General features: G+C 42.4%; 1 protein-coding gene across 7 annotated transcripts in view; it reads right to left on the reverse strand.

Annotated features, from left to right (window-relative positions):
* LOC148035569 (P-loop containing nucleoside triphosphate hydrolases superfamily protein) overlaps positions 1–27770 on the reverse strand; it is a 125080-nt gene that overhangs the window by 82836 nt on the left and 14474 nt on the right. For 3 of the 7 annotated variants that reach the window (XM_087677529.1, XM_087677527.1, XM_087677533.1), the window contains exons 2-16: positions 16899–17283; positions 16629–16745; positions 16460–16542; positions 16189–16377; positions 15939–16087; positions 15695–15825; positions 15443–15565; positions 15287–15360; positions 8834–9418; positions 8549–8660; positions 8226–8363; positions 5723–6049; positions 5188–5479; positions 3838–5105; positions 3312–3723 (exon numbers count right to left, since the gene is read on the reverse strand). In XM_087677529.1, the coding sequence (XP_087533655.1) occupies positions 3312–3723; positions 3838–5105; positions 5188–5479; positions 5723–6049; positions 8226–8363; positions 8549–8660; positions 8834–9418; positions 15287–15360; positions 15443–15565; positions 15695–15825; positions 15939–16087; positions 16189–16377; positions 16460–16542; positions 16629–16745; positions 16899–17283 (4385 nt within the window). Of the gene's footprint in view, positions 1–3311; positions 3724–3837; positions 5106–5187; positions 5480–5722; positions 6050–8225; positions 8364–8548; positions 8661–8833; positions 9419–15286; positions 15361–15442; positions 15570–15694; positions 15826–15938; positions 16088–16188; positions 16378–16459; positions 16543–16628; positions 16746–16898; positions 17284–27770 lie in introns of those variants that run through there. The other 4 variants (XM_087677528.1, XM_087677530.1, XM_087677531.1 and 1 more) reach the window with 4 other exon arrangements.

The following is a 27770-nucleotide window of genomic DNA, read 5'->3' on the forward strand; positions in this document are numbered from 1 at the left end:
CTTGCTGTCATCTACAGTCTAGTGCATGTTTCCAGCCTTCCACCCGCAGTTTGCAGCTATTTATAGCAAAACGACTGTTGCTGATCACTCTCCATTCAGAAAACAATCTCGTTTTTGCAGATTTCAGGTATTTCAGCTTGCTGCCCACACCCCAAACATGGAGGACATCGCGGTCCAAGCTGACCATTGCTGTCTACAACAGTCTAGCGCCTGTTTCCAGCCTATCACACACTGTTCGGAGCTGATTTCAGCATATTGACTGCTGCTGCTGTTTTTTCCTGCGTTTTTAGTTTATTCTCTCCTGCTGCCTACGTTTTTAGTCTTCCTCTCTCTTGCTCTGCTTGCGTTTTTAGTTTTTCTCTCTCCTGCTGCCTGCGTTTTTAGTCTTTCTCTCTCCTCACCTATGTTTTTCTACTGGTTGCAATCTCTTACTGCTTGTCGCATCCTCCTCCCATAGGTAGCTCACTTCCAACCCTTCCACTGCCCTTCCACCCCTTGAGGCAGACATTGGGGTTCATGTTTCACAACTGCCCTCACACCCCTTGAGGCGGGCATTGCGGTTCGTGGTTCATGGTGGCTGACCTCTTCCTTCTTCAGCAAGGCATACCGGTGCCAAGGCGTCTCCCCCGGCAGATTGCCCTTCTACTAGGTGTTCCTAATGCGGCACGAACGGTCATCCCACCGAAGACTGTCGACATCGACCTTTGCTCCCCACCCCTCCGGAGTACATGCGTCTTCCACCAGGCACTCCTTGTGCCACCCCTCCTTTCTAGGCCACAAAGATCGTTTTGCATCGGCTATCAAAGTACTATGCTCAAGGCAATAAGACGCATCCGATGGCACTAAGTCCTTTCGAGCACATGAAGGATCGATTGGCGCTACGACCTCCTGGAGATTGTCGCAATGCCAGTGGCAGTCTTCTCCCACTTATTTTCAGGTACAGTGGCTTCCATGACCTACGGATCTGCACTCCGCTCCATCGAGAGACAATGATTGTTTGATACCGTCTCCTTGTCAATCTGCTCCTTCAAGAGACAGTGGTTGCTCGACTCCTTCCTCTTCTTCGGCTACCCAGTCTACTCCACTTAGAGACAACGACTATATCCCACCTCTTGCTCATTCTGAGCCCCACCCTTTCCCACCCTCAACTACTCAGATTCGAGAGGCTACCTCTGGGAGCTCTTCGGCACCCCAGATACCTTCTTCAGCATGACCGGTGGCACTTCCTTCGTCATCAGTCATTTCGGAGTCCATGATCCATGAGTTTTTGGATTCCCTATCTACTTCAGAGGGGGATCCAAAGGGGGATGTTATTTCTTTGCCCTCAAAGGGGGCATCTACTTCTTCGACTTCAGCGGGGGCCCCTCCAGCTCCCACCTCAGAGAGAGAACCTACTCCACATGAAGTTCTTCACCCATCCTCTACTTTCTTGGGGTGGCTATCTTCGACTAGTCATCTCTTCTATTGATACCCGAGATCTAGAGGGTCTACCTAGATTGGGGTCCTTGGATCTTCGGCAGCGACTTGGTGGCTAGGCCTTCGTATTCCTTTCAGCATGGAGTCACGGAGCTAGTGGCTTCTCTCCTGAGGTTGAGTTTCAGGTTCTACAGCTCATCGAGTCTCCTGACTATCTTCAAAGGTCTCCTTTCAGGTGGTATTCTCAGATTACAGGGTGAATCTTCTTCGTCACTTGGTTAGCATGGAGCCACCTCCCGAGATCGAGTACGGGCATATCCTTATGGTTCTCGGCATCACACAAAGTCCGACATTCCTCCATGCATTGCATGTTTTCTTTATCTTTGTACTAGGGCGCTTGGGCAAGTGAACAATTTTCCCAGGAGGGACACCGTCCAAGTGGCACTTGCTGCATGAGCATTCTTCAGCATGTAGCATTGCATCTCCACCTCACTCTTCTCTTATTCCCCTTTTTGGGCCTAATAGGGGGTGTTGAGAAACCCTTCACCCACAATTTGCGCTTTTGCGTTTCTGCGTTTTGCATTTAGGGTTTGCAGTCCCAAAAAGGGGCGCCATCCTAGACTGACTCTGTCTATTTATAGGCCACTCTCTCATTCATTCCTACAGCTAATTCATTCAATCCATCACCTCTTCTCTCCAACCTCCCCACTACCCTCACACCCCTTCAGGAGGACATTGCAATTCGTGGTTTGTAGCTATTTTCATCATCTTCCTTGTGCTACGGCACCCTTGTTCCCTTGTATCACATTCACTCCATGATTCAGAACTTCATCCTTCCATTTATCAAAGTTTCTTCTCTCTTCTCTTCTCCATGTTTGCCGAGTTCACTCCGTGTTCCTCTCCGCAAACCCTACTGTCTCGCTGGTACATCATCTTTTGACACGTCTTGGTTGTACAACAGATTCTGAAATAAAGATTAAGAAATACCACAAGGGGTCCTAGTTTTGGGGCCAATAAGTGTCGGTTGTCTCTTGTACTAGGTAAAGTGTTAAGTTGGTTCGCTTCTTTAACATTATTGCTTCGCAGCTTAGTTGTGAATCCACTCTTTCAAACGAGGAAGCCTCGTTTTACTTCCCCTTATCTACATTCAGTGGACATTTGAGGTCATGGCTGAACATTCAACGTAACATCATGCAACAATGATTTGACATGTGAACAAATTTCTGACAAGCATAACAAACATCCCCCCAACCCAAGTTTCTAATATATATGCCCAATCTTTGAACATCTATGAGTTTTAATACCAATAGATGGGATATTCTCCAACCTCAATAGGCCTAACACTTTACCTAGCAAGACATATATAATTTTGGTCAGTGACTGGCCAAACATCAAAGGCAATTTCTCCAACATAACCTGCTTATGAGTGGCCTCTAAAAGGAGAACATCCAGAGAACCTTGTTGCACAAAATTAATTTTTTGTACATACAGGCATCCCAATATGTCCAGAACCCAGCATCCAACTTCTTCAACTGTAGGCACATTTTGAGGGGAAAAACAAAACCGGCTAACGGAAATGTTCCTGCATATAAAAACTTCTGTGCTGATTTAGAAATACGGTTTTGTGCTGGTCCCAGTCCTTATCTTGTGACTGGTTAGCTCAATATTCGGAATGTGAGATGATTCGCCTTGCCAGCAGGCAAAAGCCAGCGAATTGGAGTCTTTTCCAAGAACCTATAAACTGGAACTGCTCGTAGCTGCATGATGGACCTCATTAATGCATGGCTTGCCTTAGTATGCCCCTACCATGGAGAACTTAAGTGGACAGCCCATTTAGTATACAAAAGTGGTCAGATAAATGTGTAGATGGAATATGCTGTAGTTGAGATTCAAACCTGGAGGCCCTTGTACCAAAGACACTTCATGCCCATTTGCTACCACTGATGACTCTAGGGCAACCTCAATCGCCTGAAGCTGGCTTTCATTATAATCTGCTTTTAGTTGATTCTGCAACTTTTCTGAAAGCTTTTTCAAAGGTGTTTTCAGTCTCCCATGTACATTTGAGCTGCCTGGCTTTGATAGCCCATTGTTCAATATTATAGGTAGTAGTGGGAGGTTTTCTATAGATGAAAGCGCTTGAAATTCCCGTAGCTGTGGTGTTATACTCATCAAACGGGTGACATGCCATTTGCTACGATCCATCAAGAGACTACGAGCTTTTGATAACCGTTTACTTCCAGAGCGAAGAAAAAATTTCACGATCATTTTGATTGGCTGATTTTTATTCTCTTTTTCTTGTCGTTCAACCTTGAGAATCAAAAGCACTGATGAGTACAAGTATGCAGCAAATTGTAAGTGATTGCATACCATATTCAATGAACATAAACTACAGTATGATAAGTATTAATGCGCTATCAATACCTTTCCAAGCATGTGAACAGTTTGTGAGCCAGTCTGAAACGGTTGCCGCGACAGCAGAAGCAAATCATTTTCAAACCAGGCCTTTACCACTGCATCTGCACCAGACTCTGCAGTGAATCTGCCAATCTCAAAATCATCTACTTTTTCCAAAGACATAAGACGCAAAAAACCAGTGTTCAAGGCATCAGACAGGCACGACTGATCATAACTATGCTGTAATTGTGCCTTGAACTCTTCCAAAACCAGAGGTCTAAATACATCCATATACTGTTCAGAAGACTTGAAACTGATAGGCACCTTTCGCATGGGTTCTGACTGAAGGCCTTCTGTAGTAGTATCTGAACTCAAGCCAACAACTGCAAAATAATCCAAGCTCAAAATTCTCTTGTACCATTCATCCATCCTTTGAGGTGCTAGCCGTGGCATCATGCCAAACCTTTTTGCATTGCTTTTCAGTTGGTCACCAGGAACTTGTAGCTGAATAAGCTGTCGCTTAGGCTGAAGAGGCGGGGCAAGACTCCTCTTCTGCACTGCTGGTAAAATTTTCCCTTGATTAGAGCTCATCTTGAAAATATCATCACGATTATCTTCCACCAGCTCTCTGAGAACTTTGCCTATTTCTTCCTTACGTGCACTCTCCTCCTGTGATCCTTCCTTAGACTTGCTTGGCCCCATCCCTTGCAAGGATACATTTGTGTCACTTTTAGAATCAGCTTGCACAGTTGCTGGATCTCGACTAGTTTTTGCATCTGCAACACTAGAAGGTTTTACACGATCGATTTTATTAGTTTTTCTACTTGCCTCAGAGTTCTCTGGTGCCTTGTTGCTCAAGGATGAAAAGTATTTATCAAGTGTCCTATCCCTTGATGAACCAGGGAAAAGAGTCCCTGCAGATTTTCGTAGGTTACTATTCTGTGATTCTTTTACTTCAGATGATTTTGTGAGATCATTAGATTCGCTTAACTGAAGATTTGCACATGGTTTATCTTCAAGCAAGAGTTTGAAGTTCATGCCCATAGAATCAACTCTCTCTGAAAGCTCCTCCAAAGACTCGGTCTCATCATCAGATAGGACAATTACACTGTCTCTCCCTGTTGCTGTTTTATCCTTGTTAGGTGTTATAGCATGTTCTTTCTCTATGTCAGGCAGCCTATGTAAGAAAGAGCCAGGCCCCATACTAGACAACTTGGAACCATGCCTTAATTCAGTTAATAAAAGGTGCAGAAAACTTTGTAATTTGTTTCTCATGTCATCATTTAGAACTGTACCTGTGGAGGTAAGTTCATCATTAGTTAAAACATGTATCATATCCAAACTGCCTCATAAATGGGAATCGAAGGCCTCACCAACCTCTATCTAACCAGTCCTTGACATCCCTTGACAGTTCTGGTTCTGAGGAACAGTGCCATCCGTTCATGCATTCCACGATGTATGACATTGCAGCCTTCCATCTCCTATGAATGCTTGCCGTAGATATATCCCCCCAATTTAGCAAATGCTCAATCCAGGATGTTCCATTGGATTCCTGAGAATGATACTGTTGATTTTGCAACACACTCTTCATTGGAAGTTTCTTAACCAAATTTGGTAAGACATTCCGAAAAACCAAAGGCAGGACATCAAACATGCGTGCAAATACCATCTGGAAGAGAATAATGTGAGTATCAGCAAATGAAGACAGACTTCATAATACTACATTCAGAATCAAACTCTGTCCACAGCTAATGAGTGTTCAGAATTGTAACTAAGGAAAAGGCACAAGCTTAGCATACACCAGATCAAAATACTTGCTGCAAACATTTCATGAAAAACAAGCGTGTCTCAGTACTTATTTATCAGCCTTAGCATGATAAATTGAAGCAACATGATGATTTAAACAGCATACCAAATAAGTATTGTCTTCAGAGAAATTGTGCCCATCTTGTAATATTACCAAAATCAAGTGCCAAACATAACCTGACAGCTGCTGTAATGTTTTAAGTGCATCCAGGCTTGCTTCTTTGCAGGGTTCAACATTATTCTTCGTTCCCTGATGCTCATAAACTGGCAGCTTCAGAAAACCACCTTCCATAACCCTATTTGAAGGAGAGTCAGAAACACCGGTTCCAGAACATCCTTGAGCTTTTCTCTGCTGCAAAGTGATCAATTTCCAAGAGATAAACAGGAAGTTCTGAAGAGAAGGTAGAGATCTAGCCAGCCCACTTGTGATAAGCTGCAGACACACCATTCACATTTATTTGATATGTCAGCTTCTTGTTGACACTGAATAGTATACATGCAGAGAAAAAGAAAACTCAAATACTTCAATCTGAAATCTCTGTGTATTACATGCATGGTAGCCAGGTACAATTCATATGATGTGTTCAGTATGCATACTATGGTGTGGAATGCACATAAAATTTTCCAGAATAATATACAGTTTTTCATACAATGATTAAAAAAGACCTAAGGAATTAATTGATACGCACAGTAATAGATACAGAGGAGATAAAAGGTAGAGGTTGAGGTAGAAGTAAATGAAGAGGAAGAGGAAGGATTGAGTGCTTAAAAGCTTGAGAAGTGTGTGACAAGTGCATAAGAAAGCTTGCTTAAAAGGGGGCTGAAGTGTGCACTTCAAACATCACCAAACAGCCTAAAAATAGCTCAAAAGTGCTTTGAAAAACAGTTACTTTTTTGGACCTTGCATGTGGATGATAGTATGTGGCTCCATATGCATACAGAATGCAACTATGTGTACATGATGGTGCAATTTTGTCTTATGTGCAAAAGAAATGTCATCGCATAAAGCGTATTAAGTTACTAAGCTTCAAAAACTTATATTTGCAAACCAAGAGAATTCTATCAATAAAAACAAACCACTAAGGTAAGAATGGAATATAAAAACCACATGGACCAAACATCGTGTAGGCAGCTCTCTAGGGAGAATGTCTCGTACAAGGGGTGAAAAGATTTCTAGACTAGACATACAATCCACTTGTTTGGATAAGTAACAAAGTGTTCTATTATTCAGCAGCCAGCTCCAAGCTGCAGACCACTAACCACAAATTTGCCAATAGTGATTGGTTCCAAGTCACATGAGCTGCTCTTGCTAAGCCTCACTGCCCAACTGAATGAGCCTGATAAGAGTACATGACACACATGGGCTAGGACACTTAAAGATACAACAGACACATAACGCACATAAATATACAGAAGAAGACATATAATACAATCAAATGATAGATATCACATCTTAATTCCCAGACCTGACGACACATAGGGTTTAAGCAATGTTTCCATAGAACCAAAGAGCACCCATTAAGAACACTTTTAGCCAATTCTCTAAAGTCGGGCTATACCCATATTTCCAACCAGTGTGCCATTGATGTTTCCTTGGCATAACTGCAATTCTGAAGGGGAGTTTCTACAATAAGCATGTCTCCAATTTTTCTTTCTAAACCATTCTCAAGACGTCTTCAATATTCTCTCAACCCTGCAGTCCATCTCACATTTCAATCGAGTATTATCAGAGCTATCTTGAAACTCAGAATCATGTGTCTGCATACATGTTTTGTAAAGACATGAAACAGGATGTTCAAGAGAAGCACAAAACAATAGACAGGTACTAATACTATCCTAACAGAAGCTTGAATAAGTCGCTCATACATTCTAAGGAAGATGTAGTTAGGACATGAAATGTTAAATGTCCTTAAATTATTAGATATGGGTAAGATTTCGTAGTCTTTTCAAAAAGCATTTTGGTAAGTTATGGACTGCCAGGACCAGAACTGCCTACATCTCTTCCCAGCAGAGATGCACAAGCATCACATCACGTAAGGCTGTTACCTTTGTGCAATCACTTTGACACAGCAGCAGCAAAGAGTAGATCCAACCAGCCACATTTCTAAAGACACAACAGGAGAGCCCAGCAATGCAGTAAGAGAATAAGATCACAACAAACTCTAAAGCCAAGCAAGGGACATGGCAATGCACTATTGCACACATCCCAAAACAAAACCAGGCACAACTACCAATGGAATATCCTTGAAGTCAACCTACCAGCCACCAATTTGTTTTTCCTTCTCTCCCTTTCTTCATTCTCAACTTCTATAGTGGAGGTGAAGACTGAGGACCAAAATCCATGCATTTAGCTCTTTGAAGACATGTCATTTGATATTAGATGCTTTGATTGAGTTCTGAAAAAAGCAAAAGATTTTTGTGGATATGCACCTAGCATGAACAATGATCCATTTCATTTGTCTGATTGGTATCAAACATATTTGAATATCTGTGACAAGAAAGGCAATCTCAACTGTTCTTAAAATACCAAGAACAGAATAACACAATGACAATGTAGATAGTGACCAATCACTAGCAAAGATCTGAATAAGTCATCAAAAGAGACAAACCAGCTTGGTTGCATAGCACAGCCCACTGTTCACATAAGTGGCAACTGCCTGAGTACTGCAAAGGAACATCAATCCACTCTCAAGACTGGAATCCTTCGCAAACCAAGACAAAGCACACCTTCCAAAGTCTCTGATAGTCTGTTTCTCAAAAAAAAAAACAAATCAGAACAGGATCGTCTCAAAAAAAATTTTAAATAGAAGTCATTTGATTAAGGTGTTATAGGAACTAACAGCAGCTTCTCAACACAATGGTAGAAGAGGATGAGGTGAGTTCAAAAGAACAGCGAAGGTACTGGCATAAACACATCAACAGCAACCTTTACCTCACTGCCATCCAAGATTATAAGGACTAGGGCTTCTGCCAAGAAAGGGTCCCAGCTCCACCTTTCAATAATGCTGGACACTTGGAGATGACACAAAAATCTCTCTGCACACCTTATGTGCCACAGAAAAAACGTTTAGCATACATTATATGAATACTAATCAGCTCCAAGGACCCCAAACTCCAGAAGCAAACAAAAATGAGCTTAAAAATATAAGTCTCAATTAGAACAAAAGTTGCAGTGACAGGAAAGCAAACAGAAAATCTCAGGTTTGAATATGCTAACCTCTTCAGCAAGGAAAGTAGCTGAGGGCCCTGGGATGAGACCTTCACAGTATTTACACATACTTTCCCATCAGCACCATCATCACAACCTTTAGGAACTTCCCATTTCAGAGAAGAAGTTATTTCCTTGGATGAAAGAATCTCAGGATACTTTTCCACTGAAGTTTCAACTGCTCCTGACTGGTTGACTTGGTTCACAATAGTTAGCCGAGAAAGAGCCCACAGCACTGCCTTCAAGAAGGATTCAGAAAAGTCCCAAGGAAGCATTCTCCCTAGTATATCCACCCAGAAAACTGGAGCACACAACCAATTTTCACAATCTTCTACCAGTTTATCAAATGACTTGTACTCCATGAAATGGCAATCTTTCATTCCTTCTGTATTAGCTGACAGGCCCTCATAATCTTCTTCATCAAACTCTACAATGTCACATGCAGGACTCTGTCTAGCTTCAAACCTTCTTGAATAGAGTGAGGCCAAAATCACTGAGTCAGCAATTATGATGGTTTCAAGGAGAGTAATTGCAGGCTGTCGAACAGAATCATAAAGCTGTGTGTCTCTGACAGATTCAACCAATGGAGGACCCCTTGCATCAAAAGCAAACACACTGTCACATTACACACTCGCCAAAAGATAGCTGACCAAAAACTAACGAAATGTTACATCAGTTTATTATGCTGCACTAACAGGTCCTAGTTGCTCAAACCCTGAAAACAACCAAGAAAACTAAATCCCTTCTTTCTCTACAATCACAAGAGCTTTATTATGCTGCACTAACAGGTCCTAGTTGCACAAACCCTGAAAACAACTAAGAAAGCAAAAACCCTTCTTTCCCTACAATCACAAGTGCTTCAACAGTGCATTCCTTGTGAGTTTCAAGTGAACGGGGACCAATCTTGGTGCCTTGAAATTTTTAATGCTCCATATAAGGTGTTGCAAGTTTCAAGGAAATCAGGACTAACATTGATTATTGTCACCGTGCAATTTCTGAACATCAGCGTTATGAAGATTAGAGAGGTGTGGACAAAGACCAAATCCCCAATTGAAAACTGGAAAAAAACAGGCATTTCCTGTCCTCCAAATATGCAAAAAAGGTATCCGACATTAGAAATGCTAAAGGCTCAAACACTCCCCTTTCCACAGAGGTTCCTGGGATCCTATCAAAGATGCAGTCACTGATATTAGAAGAATGTTTGGTAATATTCTGTGACACATGAGATATAAATTCCACATCCTGCAACCCACAGGGCACAACCTGCAGAAATGCAGTGCCTATGACTGACTTTCCTTCTCCCGTGACTAGTCCCCAAGGGAGAATGTCCCCCACCATCACTCCATAGGAACACCTTACCTAGGAAAGGGACTCCAGAAGTCTAGCTATACAAAAGTGTGGTCCTCCTCACTTCAACTTCCAATGTGACCCGCACCAACCTTTAGTAGATGTCCTTTTTGTCTGAATACTGATGTCTTGAAGTTAAGGCACAAGAGCCCATTCTAGCCAAGGCTCTTGTGTAGCAGGCTAGCAGCACACTCACGTGTCACAAGAATCCACAGCACTTTTAGCCCTGAGACACATTGTATCCATAACGGATCAAAGGATAACAATGTGACTATCTAAAACATGTCATCCTCATGAACTGTCGTCGTGTTCTCTTTCTGGACGGCAAACCATTACCTTGATGTGTATTACATAGTCTATAAAAGCTAGTACCTCCTGCAGAACTGCAAACAAGGGTGACAACAGCACTGACAAAAAGATGGTCACCCCCTATCAACCATTACAATATCTTGCTTTCCCTATGATTCATGTCTTTCCATGCACTACACCAAATTACTCAATCAAAGCTTTCACCATAGACACCCAAGGCTGGTGAGCAGCACCTCTTCTGAAACAATGCCATGTAGCATCATATACCAAGTATGTCACTTGATGATTGCTTTGCGGACCACATAGAAAAGGATGAAGAAGAAGAAGAAAAAGAAGGGGGTGACAATCACGACCACAATGACAAGGATTAGGTCAAGGGATGTACACGTAACTTGTTGGGTTGATCTTTTGTAGTCCATGTCAATATATGAAATTGTAGTCTTCTTTGTACATCAATACCTTTGTAAGCTTCATGTGATATGAAAGATGATATGTATGTACAATCTATGCAATATATTTAGGTCTGCTCTTCTCCGTATTCAAGTTTCAACAATAGGTTCAAGGTCGCAATTTGCAATGGAAATTGTTAATAACACTAGCCTGCATTACTACAACCTAAAAGAGAAGCACAACTGCAACCAACCTTCCTTCTCCAATAGGGTGGTAAATAACCCGATTAAGTACTAATAACAGCAATAATAAAATTCACATATACTGAAAATGCACAAATTACCTTAGTAATGTCAGAGATCAAACACATGTTGGCCCAAAAAACTTGATTGCTAATGGAATGAGTACAAGCTGAGATTTACAATCTCCTTTGCTGTCCCAAAAGCCACTTTGCTGTAGCAACAATCAGCAATCAATTCGGACCAATTGCCCCTTGATTTTTCACCTAAGACTTGCACGAATGGAACCTCCAACTGGCCAAATGTTGCGGCTAAACCCTTTATTATTACCATATCTTTTTCTTATTAGTTATAATAAGAATTTTTGAAAACACTTCAAAATATTTTATGGGGGGGTTTAGTCCAAATTACAATGAATGGGTTGGCATCTGAATTCCCTAACATTTACACAAATTTCAGGTGCTGAATTCAGTATACAATGCCTTCACCAATTGGCACAGGTCCCAAGGTGACTGTCAAACCCTAATTTTTGCAAAAATTTAGGGTTTAAGGTAGAGATGTCTCTGCTGTCAACCAAATTTGGCTGAAATCTGCTCAAAATGGCTGAGAAATGTTGAGATCTCTTGGGAATAGGTTGGAGAAGGTGAGAGAAAGCCAAGATGAGAGAGAAATCTAATTTTCTTCACAAGAAAACCCTAAATTCTGCCCGCTGCCTGCTCCAGCCTGCATTTAATGCAATCATCTACTAGCAGACACCTCCAAAATGCTATCACTTGATCAGCAATGCTGTTGCCAATCCCTGGAATGTGACTCCTTGCTGTCCCCTACCTATTAAGGCCCCCAGATGGCTATCTTCTGCAGCGAATTGCTATTCTCTGATCAGAAAATGGACCAGCACCTCTCTCTCTCTCTCTCTCTCTCTCTCTCTCTCTCTCTCTCTCTCTCTCTCTCAAGCTGTAAACTAACTAAATGGCTGAAATATTTTCTCAGTTTGCATGGGCATTTTTGCTAAGTGGCAGTCTTCTAAACCAATTTTCCAGCATTATTCAACCATTCAATTAACTTTCAGAATTAAATAATCATGAAATTAATTTTAGCCCTTCTAACCTTACCCAATATTAAATATGCCCATCCATAATTGAATTGGCTAGGCCATCTGCAACCTGGAGTGGTCCCCAACCTTTGTTGACCCTTAGACTAGCATTAATTAAGTAATTAATGCTAGTCCCTAGTGTCATCACCAACACTTACTGGCCAAATAACTGTCCTAGGGTCAAAATTGACACCAACTAACCCCCAAAGCCCAGCTGGTATAACTTATCACAACTTTTGTCTTTGACACCCATTGCATCCTCGAGGTCCTTAGCCTATTGCCATGAAATAATTGCCATGTGTATCAAGTGCTAAACAACCTTGCACATTTGATTAATAACTTAATCAAATGTTATCAGCAAGATTAAAGCATCTCAAAATTTCACATCTCCATGACAAAAGCCATCTTCAAGAATTACACTTAGTATTGCACGAAAAAAGAGACATATAGAGCGATGCCAAGTGTAAAAATTGTCTTAAAACAGCTTCACACATCAATCCAGAATGCAATTGAGCCTAATTACTAATTGTGTTACGTGCAATTGGCCCCTGCTCAATGGTAGTGAATGTTAAGACAAGGTCTACTCTACACCAAACAAGCTTGTGATCATACTAGGAAGACAATTAGGCTAACAAAGTGCACAAAAACATAAATCCTCGAATAACAAATGGATGCTTGAGCAAATGGAGTTAAAATGAAAGGATAGATACATAAATTGTCAAAAGTACATGTAGCAATGGAAGCATAGAAGACTACTGTAGTAGACTGCACAACACAAAAGAAAAGAGAAACAAAAGAATAGTGCAAAGAAGAACTCAGAAAAATGCACACGAGATGGAATTCATATACCAAAGTCACGTACAATAATGAATCACTAGTTGTGTGAGCAATGGCACCAACTCCCTCTCTCCAACAAGACCTTCTTCTTCTCCTTCTCCTCCTCACGGCTTTTTCTTCATGGCATTGGACCCATTTTGGAGACATGTCACTACACTCTCAGCATATGAAGGCTCTGGTGGATCGAAGAAATGGTAATGTAACTTTTATGGATTGAAAAAACTTAATATGTAACCAATGTAAAAGACCATTTGGCACGCATGCCCAACAGGGATATTGGGCCTTGTGCAAATGTGCCAATGGATGTAAAGCGAGCCTTGATCTCTAGCGCTAAAAGCGATCGGGGCTTACATCACATGAAGAAGAAACCTCTCTTTATGCTGGGGATAAAGCTTATGGAGCTCAAGATAGTCGAGCAAAGGCTAGCCAAATGGAGACATCTAAAAGAAATGCATCTGCATTTGTGCTTGGTCCTAGCATGAAAAGGACTCCATTGCCATCTTCTAGTGCAACAAGAGGGACTCATTGAAATGCGCAAGTATCCATGCAAGGTTTCAAAAGCAAGCCATGACAAATGCAACTAGAGACTCACTCAGTTTCATTCGACATGCCATTCCTTTCAACGTGGCTACCATGCAACAATGAAAGATGACAATCAAGGTAGTTAGCCACATAGGATGCAAGTGGGAAGGTCTCTCAGCTGATCCATTGTACACATGAGAGCTAAAGATAGAAAAGAAATACATAGAAACCCGATTGGATCCCTTGAAGGAAACTTGAGCCAAATATGGATGCACAATTCAATGTGATGGGTGGTCACAGACTCGCATTCATGTTCCACCTTTCATGAATCATGTGACATGAAAATTGGAAGTTTTCTATGAAATTTGAGTGATTGTTGTTTTGAGCATTGATATATTTAAGTAGCTGCATATGGATTTAATGCTAAAATCCAAAACTCCTCCCCCATTTCCAAAATTGGCTGAAACTCTGAAACTCCATTTTTTGCCATTTCCATTTCCCCCATCTCCAAAACTCCCCCATACTATGGCTCCATGGAAGGCTGGAACAGCAGCGAAGCTGGCTGAGGCAACTTGACGAGCAACAGCTGTCGTTTCAGGGCTGACAGCAGTGTCAAAGGCTGAAGGAGCACTTGTTTGAGTGCAGCAGAGATTGCATTCTTGCAGCAAGCAGGTCCCATCAACTGCAGATGCGCAGCAGCATGGGTGGCTGGAGCAGTCTGAAATGGCTGTCATGGAAGACTGGAGACGGGCACAATCGGCTGAGTGAAGCACAAAAAGGGGAATGACGACAGTGAATCACCAGGCGTTGGGATGAAATGTGAGAGTCCTAGAAAACATAATTTTGATTTTCCTCTTTACGTCTGTTCTACAGCCAAATAAATTGGCCTTACTTTCACAGTTAGTTAGCAATAGCATTGGTCTAATTTTTCATTACTTAGCATATCCACTGCTGGTTATAAAACAATTTGAGCGACATTAAAGACAATCAAACGGAGATCTTGGCTGCCTTGGGAACAAATAGGTGGACAGCTTTCCTGGATGCATCTACACGTTATGCCTCCGCAAAAGGCTTACTAGGAAGAGCTTCCCACAATACACAAAACAGATCATGGAGCATTGATAAGTGAAATGGGTTACTTATAAACCTAACCTAACTAACCACTTACAACTAGAACCTTGGTATGATTGATATTTTTGTTTTGTTGCTACTTGTGTACCGTCCAGACAACATGGAATGTCATCAAAAAATGTAGTATATCAAAAGGAGTCATCTAAGCTACTCATCTTTGAAAACAACTGCCGTGCCAAACTAAGCAGGCAGAATCTTTGACTTGATGTGCTAAGCAAGGCTCTAGAACACACTGTTATTCATAGGCCAAATAAAGCATCTAGGGAAATAAACAGGAGGCAAATACACATTTATCAAATAGACAAGATGGGATATAGCTCTTGGAAGGTCGAGCAGTTTGGATCCTTAATTACGGATAATTCTTAGAAACTTTAACCTAATTTTTCAAAGTCCATAAGTAAAAGGAAAATGCCTCTAGAGATCTTCCTCTTTGGAAAGATTGGATAGGATAGAGCAAAATTCGGCACACATTTGGCTTTTGTCTTCACAAAATCTGTGTGAAGCATGAATTCACAAAACAAGCTTCTGAAGTTTCAAATTTCCACAAGGCCAACTACACACACTTAAAAATATAACAATGAGAGAGAAAGTTACCACACATGGACACACTCCAGAGGTGGACAAGCTGGATTCAACTTGAAACCTCGCAGAACAATGAGAAATGCAATCTGCAGACATCCGCCTCAAAGCATTAGGTATCAGAAATTGCCACAAGAAGCATATCAAATCCTCTACACACAAAAAATCAACCTGACGAGCCTTCTTATTCATAAGGCCGCTGAAGTTTCTGCTGTGAATGACTTGCTGTAAAAGAAAATAGAGTAAATTCCTGCGCTGCCTTTCATATTCCCCATCTTGAAGGGCCTCCAAAGACTACCTTGTCAATCAAAAGAAACAGGATAAGCTGCATTAAACCATAACATGACAAAGCCATGCATCATACAATGGCAGTATCATGCTATTCATCTCTCGTATGGCAAAGACACAATGCTGTTTATAAACCTTTAGAAATGGTTGGAAAAGGTCAAAAATAGCCTTATGCATCTTCTCTTCACGAGTATGAAAACACTGGCCTATCAATGTGCTGCGCATCACTCCTGGAGAGAATGTTGTTTTAATCCAGAGCTTATAACCTTCACACAAGTAACAAGTCTAAGCCAATTAGCACACAGTTTTGGAATGAAGACCAGATATACATTGCACTTGCTTTTTGAAAGCTGTTATACATTTTCTCAGAGTAACAAACCTAGAACTTCAAGAAGCAGCTTCAGGCAATGAAGAGCATTCCAAAAGACGGGAGTGGCTTCACTGGCATGGTTTAATACTATACTCAAGAAGGAAGGATAACGCTCGACAACTCCCTCCTCAAACGCAGATGGCTCCAATAAACCAAGCCTTTGTAATACCAAAAGTTTATGAGTCCATGATATTTACATTGCCCGAAAAGCATATAGGTGCAGCAAGGAAGTATGGAAGGTTGATAATAATTTACATACAAAGTCTTTAGCCCCATCCAAAGTGACTCTCTTGTAAAAGATGCCCTCGGTCGTCTCTTTCCAACCATCAGTTGTACAGTACTGTTTTCTTTTCCAATTTCAAGTTTATCTTGATCAAAAAGATCAAATTCTAGACAATGCATGTGTTTTTTCAATAATGGTTGAATTGGCTCTAAATCAGCTGCAGTCCTGCCCATAAGTAGGCATACCTACTTAGCAAACTCATTGAATTGTAATCAAGAATGAATAGAAAGTTTTGCAGAGTTCTTACCTCAATTTTCCAAATGAGGCAGCAAGGCGAAGGGCAATTCCTCTGGTGGTTTGATCAGAATGAAAAAGAAGAGCATACACTCCCTGAAACATCAGCAAAAGCTCAGTCACCATACTTCAAAAACACAAGCAGATATATGAAAATGCCAGTGAGAGTAGAAAGGAGTTACCGGATAACAATGATCTCCTGCGAGAGTGAGTTCATAGATGTTTTCAACATACTGGAGGAATGGAACAAATGCAGAATTTATTTCAGCATCATCCAACAACATGGGAAACTTCAAAACCTGCACATTGCTAAAGCAGCATATTTTAGCACAATTAAATTTGAAGTTGCAAAGTCATCAATAGAAGACAAAGTGATCAGAACATGAACTCTGAGAAACAACATAGAAAAACATGTAAATTTGCACTTAAAATGGCTTGCGAACATTGCATACCTCAAAGAGAACACAAATAAGTTCTCCACAATCCTTATCTGTATCTAAAGCATTGTTTCTTAACTTGTAGAGTATGTCCTGTAAGTGTGAGGCCACTCTTTTTTCATCAAGAATCTGCAAAACTGCAAGTAGTGTGCTAACAACATCCTCAAGAAAGTCCATAGCATACAATTCCTTAGCTTTATGGTATTGCAGAACACATTGGGTACACCTGCCCAATTCATGGGAAAGTCTTCCCCAAAGTATGTCCAATGCAGAGTTGTGTTGAGAAACTGTGAAATAGTTGTAAAATGGCTCCAAGAGGGGCCAAACAACATCACTGTGACTACACCAGCAATGTTCTTCATTAGGAAGGCACTGTAGAAATGAGAAAGCTTGGCCAAACCTGCGAGACAAAAGTCCAGATGATTATAATGAACAATGAACATGGTCAGACCTGTAATTATCACATTGAAAGAAAGTGGGTTGAGAGAATGCATATATAGAAAGTTCTGCTTAAGTGTTGAAGATGTGATAGATATATTGACTAGTTTTAAGAAAAAGATGTAAACCCTAATAGAACTGGCTCTTTATGTTGTGTCCCAATCCTTAACCCTTGTCAACAGTGACTACATGTCAGCACATAGCCGTGACACAAAAATTCTAAAGCACGAACTGCAGAAAACAGCACACGCACATAAAGCAAGCTATCTACATGTAAAGTGCACATAGATTGCATAGGGAGGGTACTCATTACATCATTCGACATCATGGATGGGTGCCTGCAGCATTGGCCACTAGGGATCACTGGGTGTGAACACAGTCAAGGCACTTTCAGGTTAACTAAAGTGTCTTGTAGGATGAATATGTTCAGGGAACCTTAGGGTTTGAGTACTAGGTTTTGTAAATAGGATTTAGGGCTCAGTTGTGTGACACTTTTTCACATCATGGCTCTTGGACTCTAGACCCTAGGTGCTCCATCCATACACCAGGATAGTGTGAGCTGGTGATGCCCTTGGAACAGGAGCTTGGCCCAACATGCTGCTAATTACACCAATATATGATTAGCAAAGCAGATTACAGTTTTGATCTGTACAAATTGCAAATCAGAATGCAAGTCAGATCACAGTTCTTTAACAATATTTGGAAACTAAATATAATTATAATAAATATGAAATGGGCATGCACAAGTGAAATCACAGTTTTTTATCAACATTTGAAAATTAACTATAATAATAACAATAAGTATAACACGGGCATGCACAAAAGACTTTGGCAGCATACAAGCAAGGGCTCAATGCTCTAAAACCATGGCCTTGGATGTCAATAAAATTACAAACTTTTGCCTTGGTTTATCACTATCATACCATATGGTATTGCAAAACATCTATAAATGCATACAAGAGGCCACCTGATCAGCAGACTTGCACATCAAGCTTCTTTTGGCAATCAACCCCATAGCAACAGATGGTCAATCAAACATGATTCCAAGAAGGAAGATGGGTAGCTTGAGGAGAGATAGTGCTACAACCATTCCTACATCAGGGACTTCCTGCGAGAGATCGATTGCCCTTGACCAAGCAAAACCTCTAATGATTGGATTTCTGTGTGCTCTTATTCCTTTTCTAGAGAATTGTTCTATTTATGTAAAAGACCAAATTGTCATGATGACAATACCTCATTTGGCCCACACACTTGGCAAACCCTCACGGTTTTGACTTGAGAATGGCTTTACTTGTCCAAATTGTTTCTTTTATTGTGTATAGTGAATTGCCAAATGACTTCTGCTGACCAAAATTACTCGATTAATTAAAGCCCAAAGCTTGAGCATGGAAACATCACGTAGCCTTGCTGACCTCAATTATTCGAACCATTCTGTGGATACTTCAAATTTCATTTCCCATGGAACCAATAGTGTTTTAGTCTGATCATCGGATTCAGCCATCATTGTCCCCAACTTCCGGTTGATTCAATTGGTGAATGCTACATTCATGTGGTTGAAGTTTCTTCATTCTTCCTAACCACAATACGTAATGTACATTTAGTTGCACCTTTTTGGGCTAACCTCTACGCTTGCATCCAAGCCTAGGGAAATCCACCGATTGAACTAGTACAATTTAATTTGACCATAGCCAACGGATTCAAAGTTAGACCTCTAAGAGTCTTAAGGGATTGGCTGGTCCAGATTGCAAGAGTCTCATTCAAGGTAAACTTTGTTGTCATGAAAGGTTGACTACGACCTATTACTCCGTTGACCTTGGATGTGAGATGCACATCTCATTGAAGACTAGAGCAATGGTCTCATCTTTCTTGCTAATCGGAAGGAGCAAGTCTGCATTGAGATGGGGTCTTGGAAAACATCCCCCATTGACTTGGATGCTATTTCTTGTGGGTGGTGAATTGGTGAAATCCCAATACCTCTAGGAAAGTGGATTTTGTGCCCCCACAAGATATATTCGCACAATGCGTTGTTGAAGGGCACATGTTCTACCTCTTTGAATGCTCTTACAAGTGAAGGGGTTTGGAAATAATCCTTGTGTGCATTTTTAGCATAGAATTGTGCTAGTGCAATGGTAATGATACACCATCAGCCTCAAAAATATGGGATTTATGCTCCAAAGGCATGCTTTACATTTTAGGCGAATTGTGAAATCACTTTTAATTTCACTAGAAGTTATTGAGCTAAAAATGCATTAGCTTTACTTAAACAGCCCCAAAACATGCTTAATTAATGAAGAAACCTTGTTTATTTAAAAGAAACGCAATCCTAGAGAGTTTCTGTGTCCCACATGCACAAACCCTTTTGGGAGGGCCCAAACTTTCTATGAATAGGTATGCTGTCCTCCATTCAGCCCTAATCTCGTTTTTGCAGATTTCAGGTGTTTCAGCTTGCTGCCCACACCCAGTTCACGGAGGACATCTCAGCCGAAGCTGTCCATTGCTATTTCCATCAGTTGGCACCTAATTTCCAGCCCTCTTTACGCAGTTTGGAGCTGATTTCAGCCAAGCGACTGCTGTTCCTGTGCAGACCTGCTGCTGTACAGCCTGCCACATCATCACAGCCCTGCGTTTGCTTTCTGCAGGCTGTCGCCCAGTTGCTGCAAGTGTAGACTGGCAGTTTTCTCTCTCCTCCAACAGTCGCCAGCTCCTATAGGCTGTCACCAGGCTATTCGGCTTGCGTCTGGTAGTTCTCTCTCTTGCAAGCTGTCCTGCCTGCGTTTTCAGTCTCTCTCTCCTACTACCTGCGTTTTTAGTCTTTATCTCTCCTCACTACTGTTTGCATCAGATTCAACTTCTCACTGCTATGTTTGCTGGTGTTCAACATCCGGGGGCTGCCTTGCTGCAATTCGGGATCTGTTGAGAGTACGACACGCTCTCCAGCTCATTACCCCTGCCCTGATCCTTGAGATACAAGAGTTCGAGGTTCACTATTCATTCACTACATAGTGTGTTTGCTGCATGAGCATCGTATATTAAGTAGTCATATCACTTCATTTATTCACTATGTTCATTGTCTTTGAGTTACTCTAACCCTAACTGTGTTCTTTTATCAGTCTATGCTTTGTCATACGGTTTCTGTTTATGTTTTTGTGTTAGGGCATTTCTTTACATGATATCAGAGCCTAGTACTCTCGGAGAAACCTAGGCCTTTGATCTGAAAGCTCTACACAAGAAGCAAGAACAACAATAGGTTCAAATGACTTCAAACACAACAACACCGATTCAGCCTCCAAAACCAACTATCCTGAGAACTGAGCAAGAGTGGGCCGATCAGCTTGCTCCACAAAGTTCCGACATGGTGGAAGACACTTCTGATTACATGGAAGAAAAGCTAGGCAAGCTGACCTTTGAAGAATATAAACTAATCATAGCTTATAGACGAAAGAAGATTAAGGAGCTCGATCGAAGGATTGCCCTTCAAGAAAAGCTTCTAAATACAGGTATGCATGAATTTCTCTCTTCAGATATTGCGCATAAATCTGATGATGTTGTAAGGCCGTCGAGACCTCCATCAAGGATGGGCCCCCCTCTTGGAGAACAAGACCCAGAGTATGTTCCTTTCTTTCATCCTCTTCCGTCCACTCCGGTGCAAGATACTTTAGATTCGTCTTTTGTTTCTTCTTCTTTTACCTCTTCTACTTTGCAATATTCTGATAGAGATCATGTGGAAGAAAGAGTCCAGCCTGTTGACTACAGAAAAGGTCCTCTTGAGGACCAATTCTTGTATGTTAACACACGTCGTGGGGATTATAAGAAAAAACCAAGTACCTCTTCTTCTAACCTTCCTTCTTTTCAATCTACTGCACAAAATCAGAATGAATTTGGTGTTCCTTTTTCTTCATTGCATGGTGCATCATCATCTTCACACTTTCATTTCCAATCATTAAATGTTAAAAATGAACAAAATGCATCTGCACCTCATACGCCACATTTTCAAAATCCACCCATCCCACCACATTCTTCCGCTACTTCTCCACTTCCATTCAGACCATTTACATTTCCATTTCAGACACCTCATATCGCACCGCACATCACACCGGAGGGTTATGGAAACATAAACACATCCTTTAGGACCTCATCCTTCCCTCAGCCGAGTGGTGTTCCACCTACTTCATCCACATCTTTGGGATCATTATAGCCTGGGTATCCCCCCTAGTCTCTCCCAATTGTGGATCAGCTGACTCCACAGTTTGTCTCCATGGGTTTACCTAGTGGACCTTCTGGTCATACTGTTTTGCCCCAACCTCACTTTGGACAGGGCTTCCGTGTCCTAGTGCCTCCACCTCCACCGGCACCTTATGGAAACATTCATGTTCCAGTGCGTCTGCCTCAATCGGCACTCATTGGACACTCATAGCCTACTTCTGTCTACCCACCTCTACCCCCTCCTCCTGCTTATCAAGTATATCCACCTCCACCATCTTATCCCCCATATCCATCTTATCCCACCTACCCAACACCTCATGGTTCTAGCTCATCTTCTTCTGCCAAGCATGCATTTAATGACAAGACTCATTTTAATGGGTCAAACTTTACCACTTGGTCGAACATGATGAGACATGTCCTTGACTCCCAGAACCTATGGGATCTTGTGTAGGGGTTGGAACCCCAACCCAATCCCGCACTTGTCCCATACGAGATTTGTCTACTCATGGAAGGCTAGGAATGCCTCCGCTATTGTCGAGCTAATACAGGGCTTATTGCCTGAGTTTCATTCTCAACTTCAGCATTTTGACTTAGTGTCTGAGCGATGGGCACTCTTGACTGACCACTATGCGGCTCAGGATAGCACCCATCGTATCAATCTTGACCATGAGCTCCAGCTTTTCAAAATCACTAACCGGGATGTCTTGAAAGTCAAGTTGGCTGAGTATCGGCATCTTCTCACTGAATTCTCCACTACAGGGACTCCCAAGTCCTCTGACAATCAAGTCACATTGTTCCTAAATAAACTCCTTTGAGTGTCAGTTGTTGCGTTACGCACGATTGTTCCATCAATTTCATATGAATTCCTCTTCGGAGGGGGCTCTTATTGCTCGTTCTTAGAAAGGGCAACAAGGGAAGGGAAAACAAAACCAAACCTCCACTCAAAATCAAAATCAATCCGGGAAATCACAAGAAACATCCCAATCTCTCAAACCTGGGTGGCAGAATGTACCTAAAAAGAATAGGTATTGTCAACATTGTCAAAAGGCTGGCCATTTTGACGACCAGTGTCGATCAAAGGCAAGAGGCACAGCACCAAAACTTAAGTCACAGACCCCCGCCCCTCAGTCGGGCAATCCCCAACAAGGGAGACAAGGTGATGGCAAGGGGCAATTTAAAGGTCAAACTCATACTGCCACTGCTCAACCATCTCAATCGACAACGTTCTCAACTCCAGAGGGCTTGTCTAACTAGTCTACAACGGCCCACATCGTCTCCATAGAGACATCAGATACAAGTCTCATCCACATCTGTGAGCTGCCTCCTGACGAGGTTACCATAGAGGCCCACTCATCACAACCAAGCACTTTAGCTCTTGTTTGGATTGTGGACAGTGGAGCTACACATCATATGACTGCTATAGCAAACATTTTCCGTTCTCGAGCCCCTGCAGCCGAGCGATCTGCATAGGAAATAACTCCCCAATGAAGATTCAAGCTCAAGATTGCATCAGTTTTGCCACTGACCAAGGTCCGGATCTGGCTTCACTGGACAATGTATATCATGTCCCTCAGCTTGGGGTGAATTTATTATCTATTCAGCAACTTTGTCGGTTGGGGTGAGCAATCTTCTTTACAGCGACCACAATCTAGGTCCTTAACTCTCAGATTGATTTAGTGATTGCTCGCAATGAGGGACAGCCTAATGGCCTATACCACATGACACATTTTCTGACCAAGCCAACAGCTGAGGGCTCTGTGTTCCATAGCTTCCAAGCCTTAGCCACATCTCGGGAGCCTACGAACAATAAGCGCCTTTGGCATTTTCACTTAGGGCATCTTGGTTATGACTCTCTTTATGAGTTGTCATGCCATGAGTTGGTTGAGGACCTTCCCCGCCTGAAGCTAGCTCGAGATGTCTGTAAAGTATGCCAGCTCGGGAAGCAACACCGCAACCCATTCCCTCAACAAACCTCACATCATGCTCAGGCGCCTCTTAGATTAATTCATGTTGATCTTTGTGGGCCGACATCCACTGCCGCCTTGAACGGCATGTTGTACTTCTTTTTTATAGTAGATGATCATTCCAAATACATGTGGATGTACTTTCTCAAGCATAAGTCAAATGTTTTCACATATTTTTCTGCTTAGGTGTTGCTGGTTCATAACCAGACTGGTCGTCATGTCGGTTGCATGAGGAGTGATAGCGGTGGTGAGTTCATCTCCCACGAGTTTTCTAAGTTTCTACAGAAGCATGGCATCTCACACCAGCTCGCCTCTACCAACTCCCCTTCTCACAGTGGAGTCGTAGAGCGTAGAAACCGGACAATCATGGAAATGGCACGCTCTATGTTGTTCGCAGCAAAGCTCCCTAAGCACCTTTGCCTCGAGGCTATTAACACTTCGGTGTACATCCTCAACCAGTGCCCCGACTGTGGCTCTTCCTCAGAAGATCCCATATGAGGCATTTTTTGGCTCTCGGCCTATTATTTCCCACTTCAAAGTCTTCGTGTGTTGTGCGTACACACACACGCATGATGACAAGATAGGCAAGCTCCCTCCCCAAGCTGATCTTATTTTTGTGGGATATTCCTCTGAAGTGAAAGCCTATCGTTTGTTTGATCCTCGGACAAACGAGGTGATCATTAGGTAGGATGTCGTATTTGACGAGAGGAATATCGTGCAGTCCTCTGCACCGAATTCTGTTCCGATTTCTTCTTCCACATCATCAAAGATCGTGCCTATTAAGCCTAGTCTACTTCCCGCTCCTAACATTTTTGCAGATTCTTCAACTCCCAAGTCCCCTCCGTGAGACCCGTTATCTCCCTGGTACCAACAAACCATGCGGGATTCGGGGATCCTACCACCGGATTCCACTTCAAAGGAACCTAGAAGATCTACCCGGCTTGCTCCTCACTCATCATTTGCATCGCTGTCTATAGCTGATTATATAGCACATTCTAAGCCAGATACATGGCAGGAGACTCTTTAGCATCCTCAATGGCGAGAGGCCATGGAGAAGGAGCTAGAGAGTATTGACTAAAATGAGACTTGGACATTGGTGGATCGTCCGAGCCGCAATAAAGTCATCGGGACAAAGTGGATTTTTAGAACCAAGCTAGAAGCTAATGGGACTTTAGACAAGTACAAGGCTTGCCTTGTCGTGCAAGGGTTTCGACAAAAGCATGGCATTGATTATGACAAGACCTTCACCCCTACTGCGCGGTTGACTTTCTTTCGGTTGCTACTAGCGCTAGCCGCTCACCACGATTGGCCGATACATCAGATGGATGTTAATAGTGCCTTCTTGAACGGTTTCTTAGAGAAGAAAGTCTATGTGGAGCAGCTATCGGGCTTTCCTTTAGGGAACCCTGGGATAAGGTATTCCGCTTGCATAAAGCTCTTTATGGGCTGAAGCAAGCACCACGGTCTTGGTTCCATAGGATGGATGAGTTCTTGCAGACTCATGGATACCATTCTACCCCTTATGACCCGAACTTATATGTTCAATTTACTGCATAGGGGGTTAGCTATATCCTACTATACGTTGATGACTTACTCATCACAGGCTCAAATTCTGTTGTCATAGCGGAAATCAAGGCTAAGCTTAAAGCTACATTTGAGATGACAGACCTTGGTTTGTTGTCTTATTTCTTGGGGATGGAGGTAGTTCATTCTAGGGGCTATATTTTTGTCACAACAGAAGTACGCACTTCAACTCATGGAACAATACGCTCCGGATCAGACACGGCCAGTGGCCACACCTCTAGATCCTAGTATCCACTTGTCGAAGAATATCCTAGGACAGCCCTTCGATGAACATACCTATCGTTCTGTTGTAGGAAAACTTCTTTGGTTAATTCACACTAGGCCACATTTAGCTTACTCAATTAGCATACTCAATCAATATTTCACAGCACCTAGTATGTCACTTTGGATTGCATGTCTTCGTGTGTTGCGTTATTTGCGGTGTACTTATTCTTATGGCCTAACATATGGTTCTAGCTTATGTTTGCAAGGGTACACCAGCAGGAGACCCTGAAACCCGACGTTCCCATGGCGGCCACCTCTTTACCGTGGGCACGGCTCCCATTTCTTGGTCCAGCCATAAGCAAGAGACGCTGGCGGCTTCCACGACCGAGACTGAGTACCGGGCTCTCTTCGACGGCACCACCAAGGCCATCTATCTGAGGAGTTTATTAACGGTGCTTAACTTTCCATGTGACTCTCACATAGTTATCTACTGCGACAACCAAAGTGCCATTGCCCTTGCAGGCAATCCGATTATCACACCATGGACACGGCATGTAAAAGTCTACTTCCACTTTTCCAAAGAGCAGGTTGAGCTATGCACTATTCGCCTAGAGTTTGTGCCATCATCAAATAATTTTGCAAATATCTTGACCAAAGCGGTTAACCGGCCCGTATTTCAATACCTGCTACCCAGGATCGGTGCTTCCCTCTTGCTTTCCCTTCTAGTTTGAGCGGGAGCAACTTCTACTCTTGATAGTGACAGTGATGATACTTACAATTTTTTTAGACGTTACATTCTTTTATTCTTTTGTATTGTATTACGAACATTTGTAACTTCATCCGCACTGTCAGGATGACATAATTGTAAAAGGGCACTTGGACAAGTGAACAATTCTCTTGCGAGGACACTTTCCAAGTGGCACCGTTGCATAGCATATTGCATAAGCATGATATCTTGCGTCTCACTTTGCATTACTCCAAGCATTGGCATTCATTTCATGTAAACATGCATATGTACGCATTTATCATTTTCGGTCGTTTGGAGTGGTCGACTCTAGGATCCACCATATTCGTGGCATTGTACATGGTAGTCTCCAAGGCAGTCTTTCCCAGCTTGCTTGCTTGCTTTGCTTGTCTTGCTTGCTTAACATATTTGCTATACACACACCTTAGCCATTTTCTTCGTCACCGATATCCAATAATGGCAGGGATAGTATGCTTGTCTTATGAAGGTTTTGGATCTGACCATCCCTTATCACTCTCCTACTTGGGACACGGATACTCAATAGGACGAAAACTAATTTGAAACCCCCACTTAATGCTTAATCTATCAAACCTAAAAAGCCCTCAAACAAAAAAAACCCAAAAAAAAGGTCCATCATTGGTTCCATTCGCCTTTGTAGGGCTTGGTAGGCCATTGGGCAACTAACATGCACCCTTTGTCCAATGCCCTATCCTCTTTGGGGTGATCACTTGGGCTCCCTTCGTAAGATAACCATCGCCTCTGTAGTCTTAGTAGGTCACTCCGCAGCCGACGTACACCCTTTGTTCAATGTTCAGGCTACTTTGGGGTGGGACACCTTGGGATAAAAGATATCCAAAGAAAGGGCTTGGCTGGCCTCTATTCTGGCACTGTTGTTTGGCGTAAGAGGGGGTGTTGTGCTAAAAATGCATTAGCCTTACTTAAACAGCCCCAAAACATGCTTAATTAATGAAGAAACCTTGTTTATTTAAAAGAAACGTGATCCTAGAGAGTTTGTGTCCCACATGCACAAACCCTTTTGGGAGGGCCCAAACTTTCTATAAATAGCTATGCTACCCTCCATTCAGCCCTAATCTCGTTTTTGCAAATTTCAGGTGTTTCAACTTGCTGCCCACACCCTGTTCGTAAAGGACATCTCAGTTGAAGCTGTCCATTGCTCTCTCCATCAATTGGCGCCTGATTTCCAGCCCTCTTCACACAGTTTGGAGCTGATTCCAACCAGCAACTGCTGTTCTTGTGCAGGCCTACTACCGTACAGCTTGCCACATCATCACAACCCTGCGTTTGCTTCTTGCAGGCTGTCGCCCAGCTGCTGCAGGTGTTGACTCGCAGTTTTCTCTCTCCTCCAGCAGTCACCAGCTCCTATAAGCTATCACTAGGTTGTTTTTCCTACGTCTGGTAGTTCTCTCCTACAAGCTGTCCTACCTACGTTTTTAGTCTTTCTCTCGCCTGCAGGCTGTCCTGCCTACGTTTTTAGTCTTTCTCACCTGTTGTATGCATTTTTAGTCTTCCTCTCTCCTCACTATTGTCTGCATCAGATCTAGCTTCTCACTATTGCCTTTGTTGTTTTTCGACATTCGGAGGCTGCTTTGTTGCAATTCGGGATCCGTTTAGACTACGGCACACTCTCCAGCTCATTACCCTTGCCCTGATCCTTGAGATATAGGAGTTCGGGGTTCAGTATTCATTCACTGCATAATGTGTTTGCTGCATGAGCATCGTATATTCAAT

This window comes from Lygodium microphyllum, chromosome 5 (genome assembly GCF_053477565.2).
Source record: "Lygodium microphyllum isolate KBCC chromosome 5, Lygodium_microphyllum_v1.1.10, whole genome shotgun sequence".
Classification (NCBI taxonomy): Eukaryota; Viridiplantae; Streptophyta; class Polypodiopsida; order Schizaeales; family Lygodiaceae; genus Lygodium; species Lygodium microphyllum.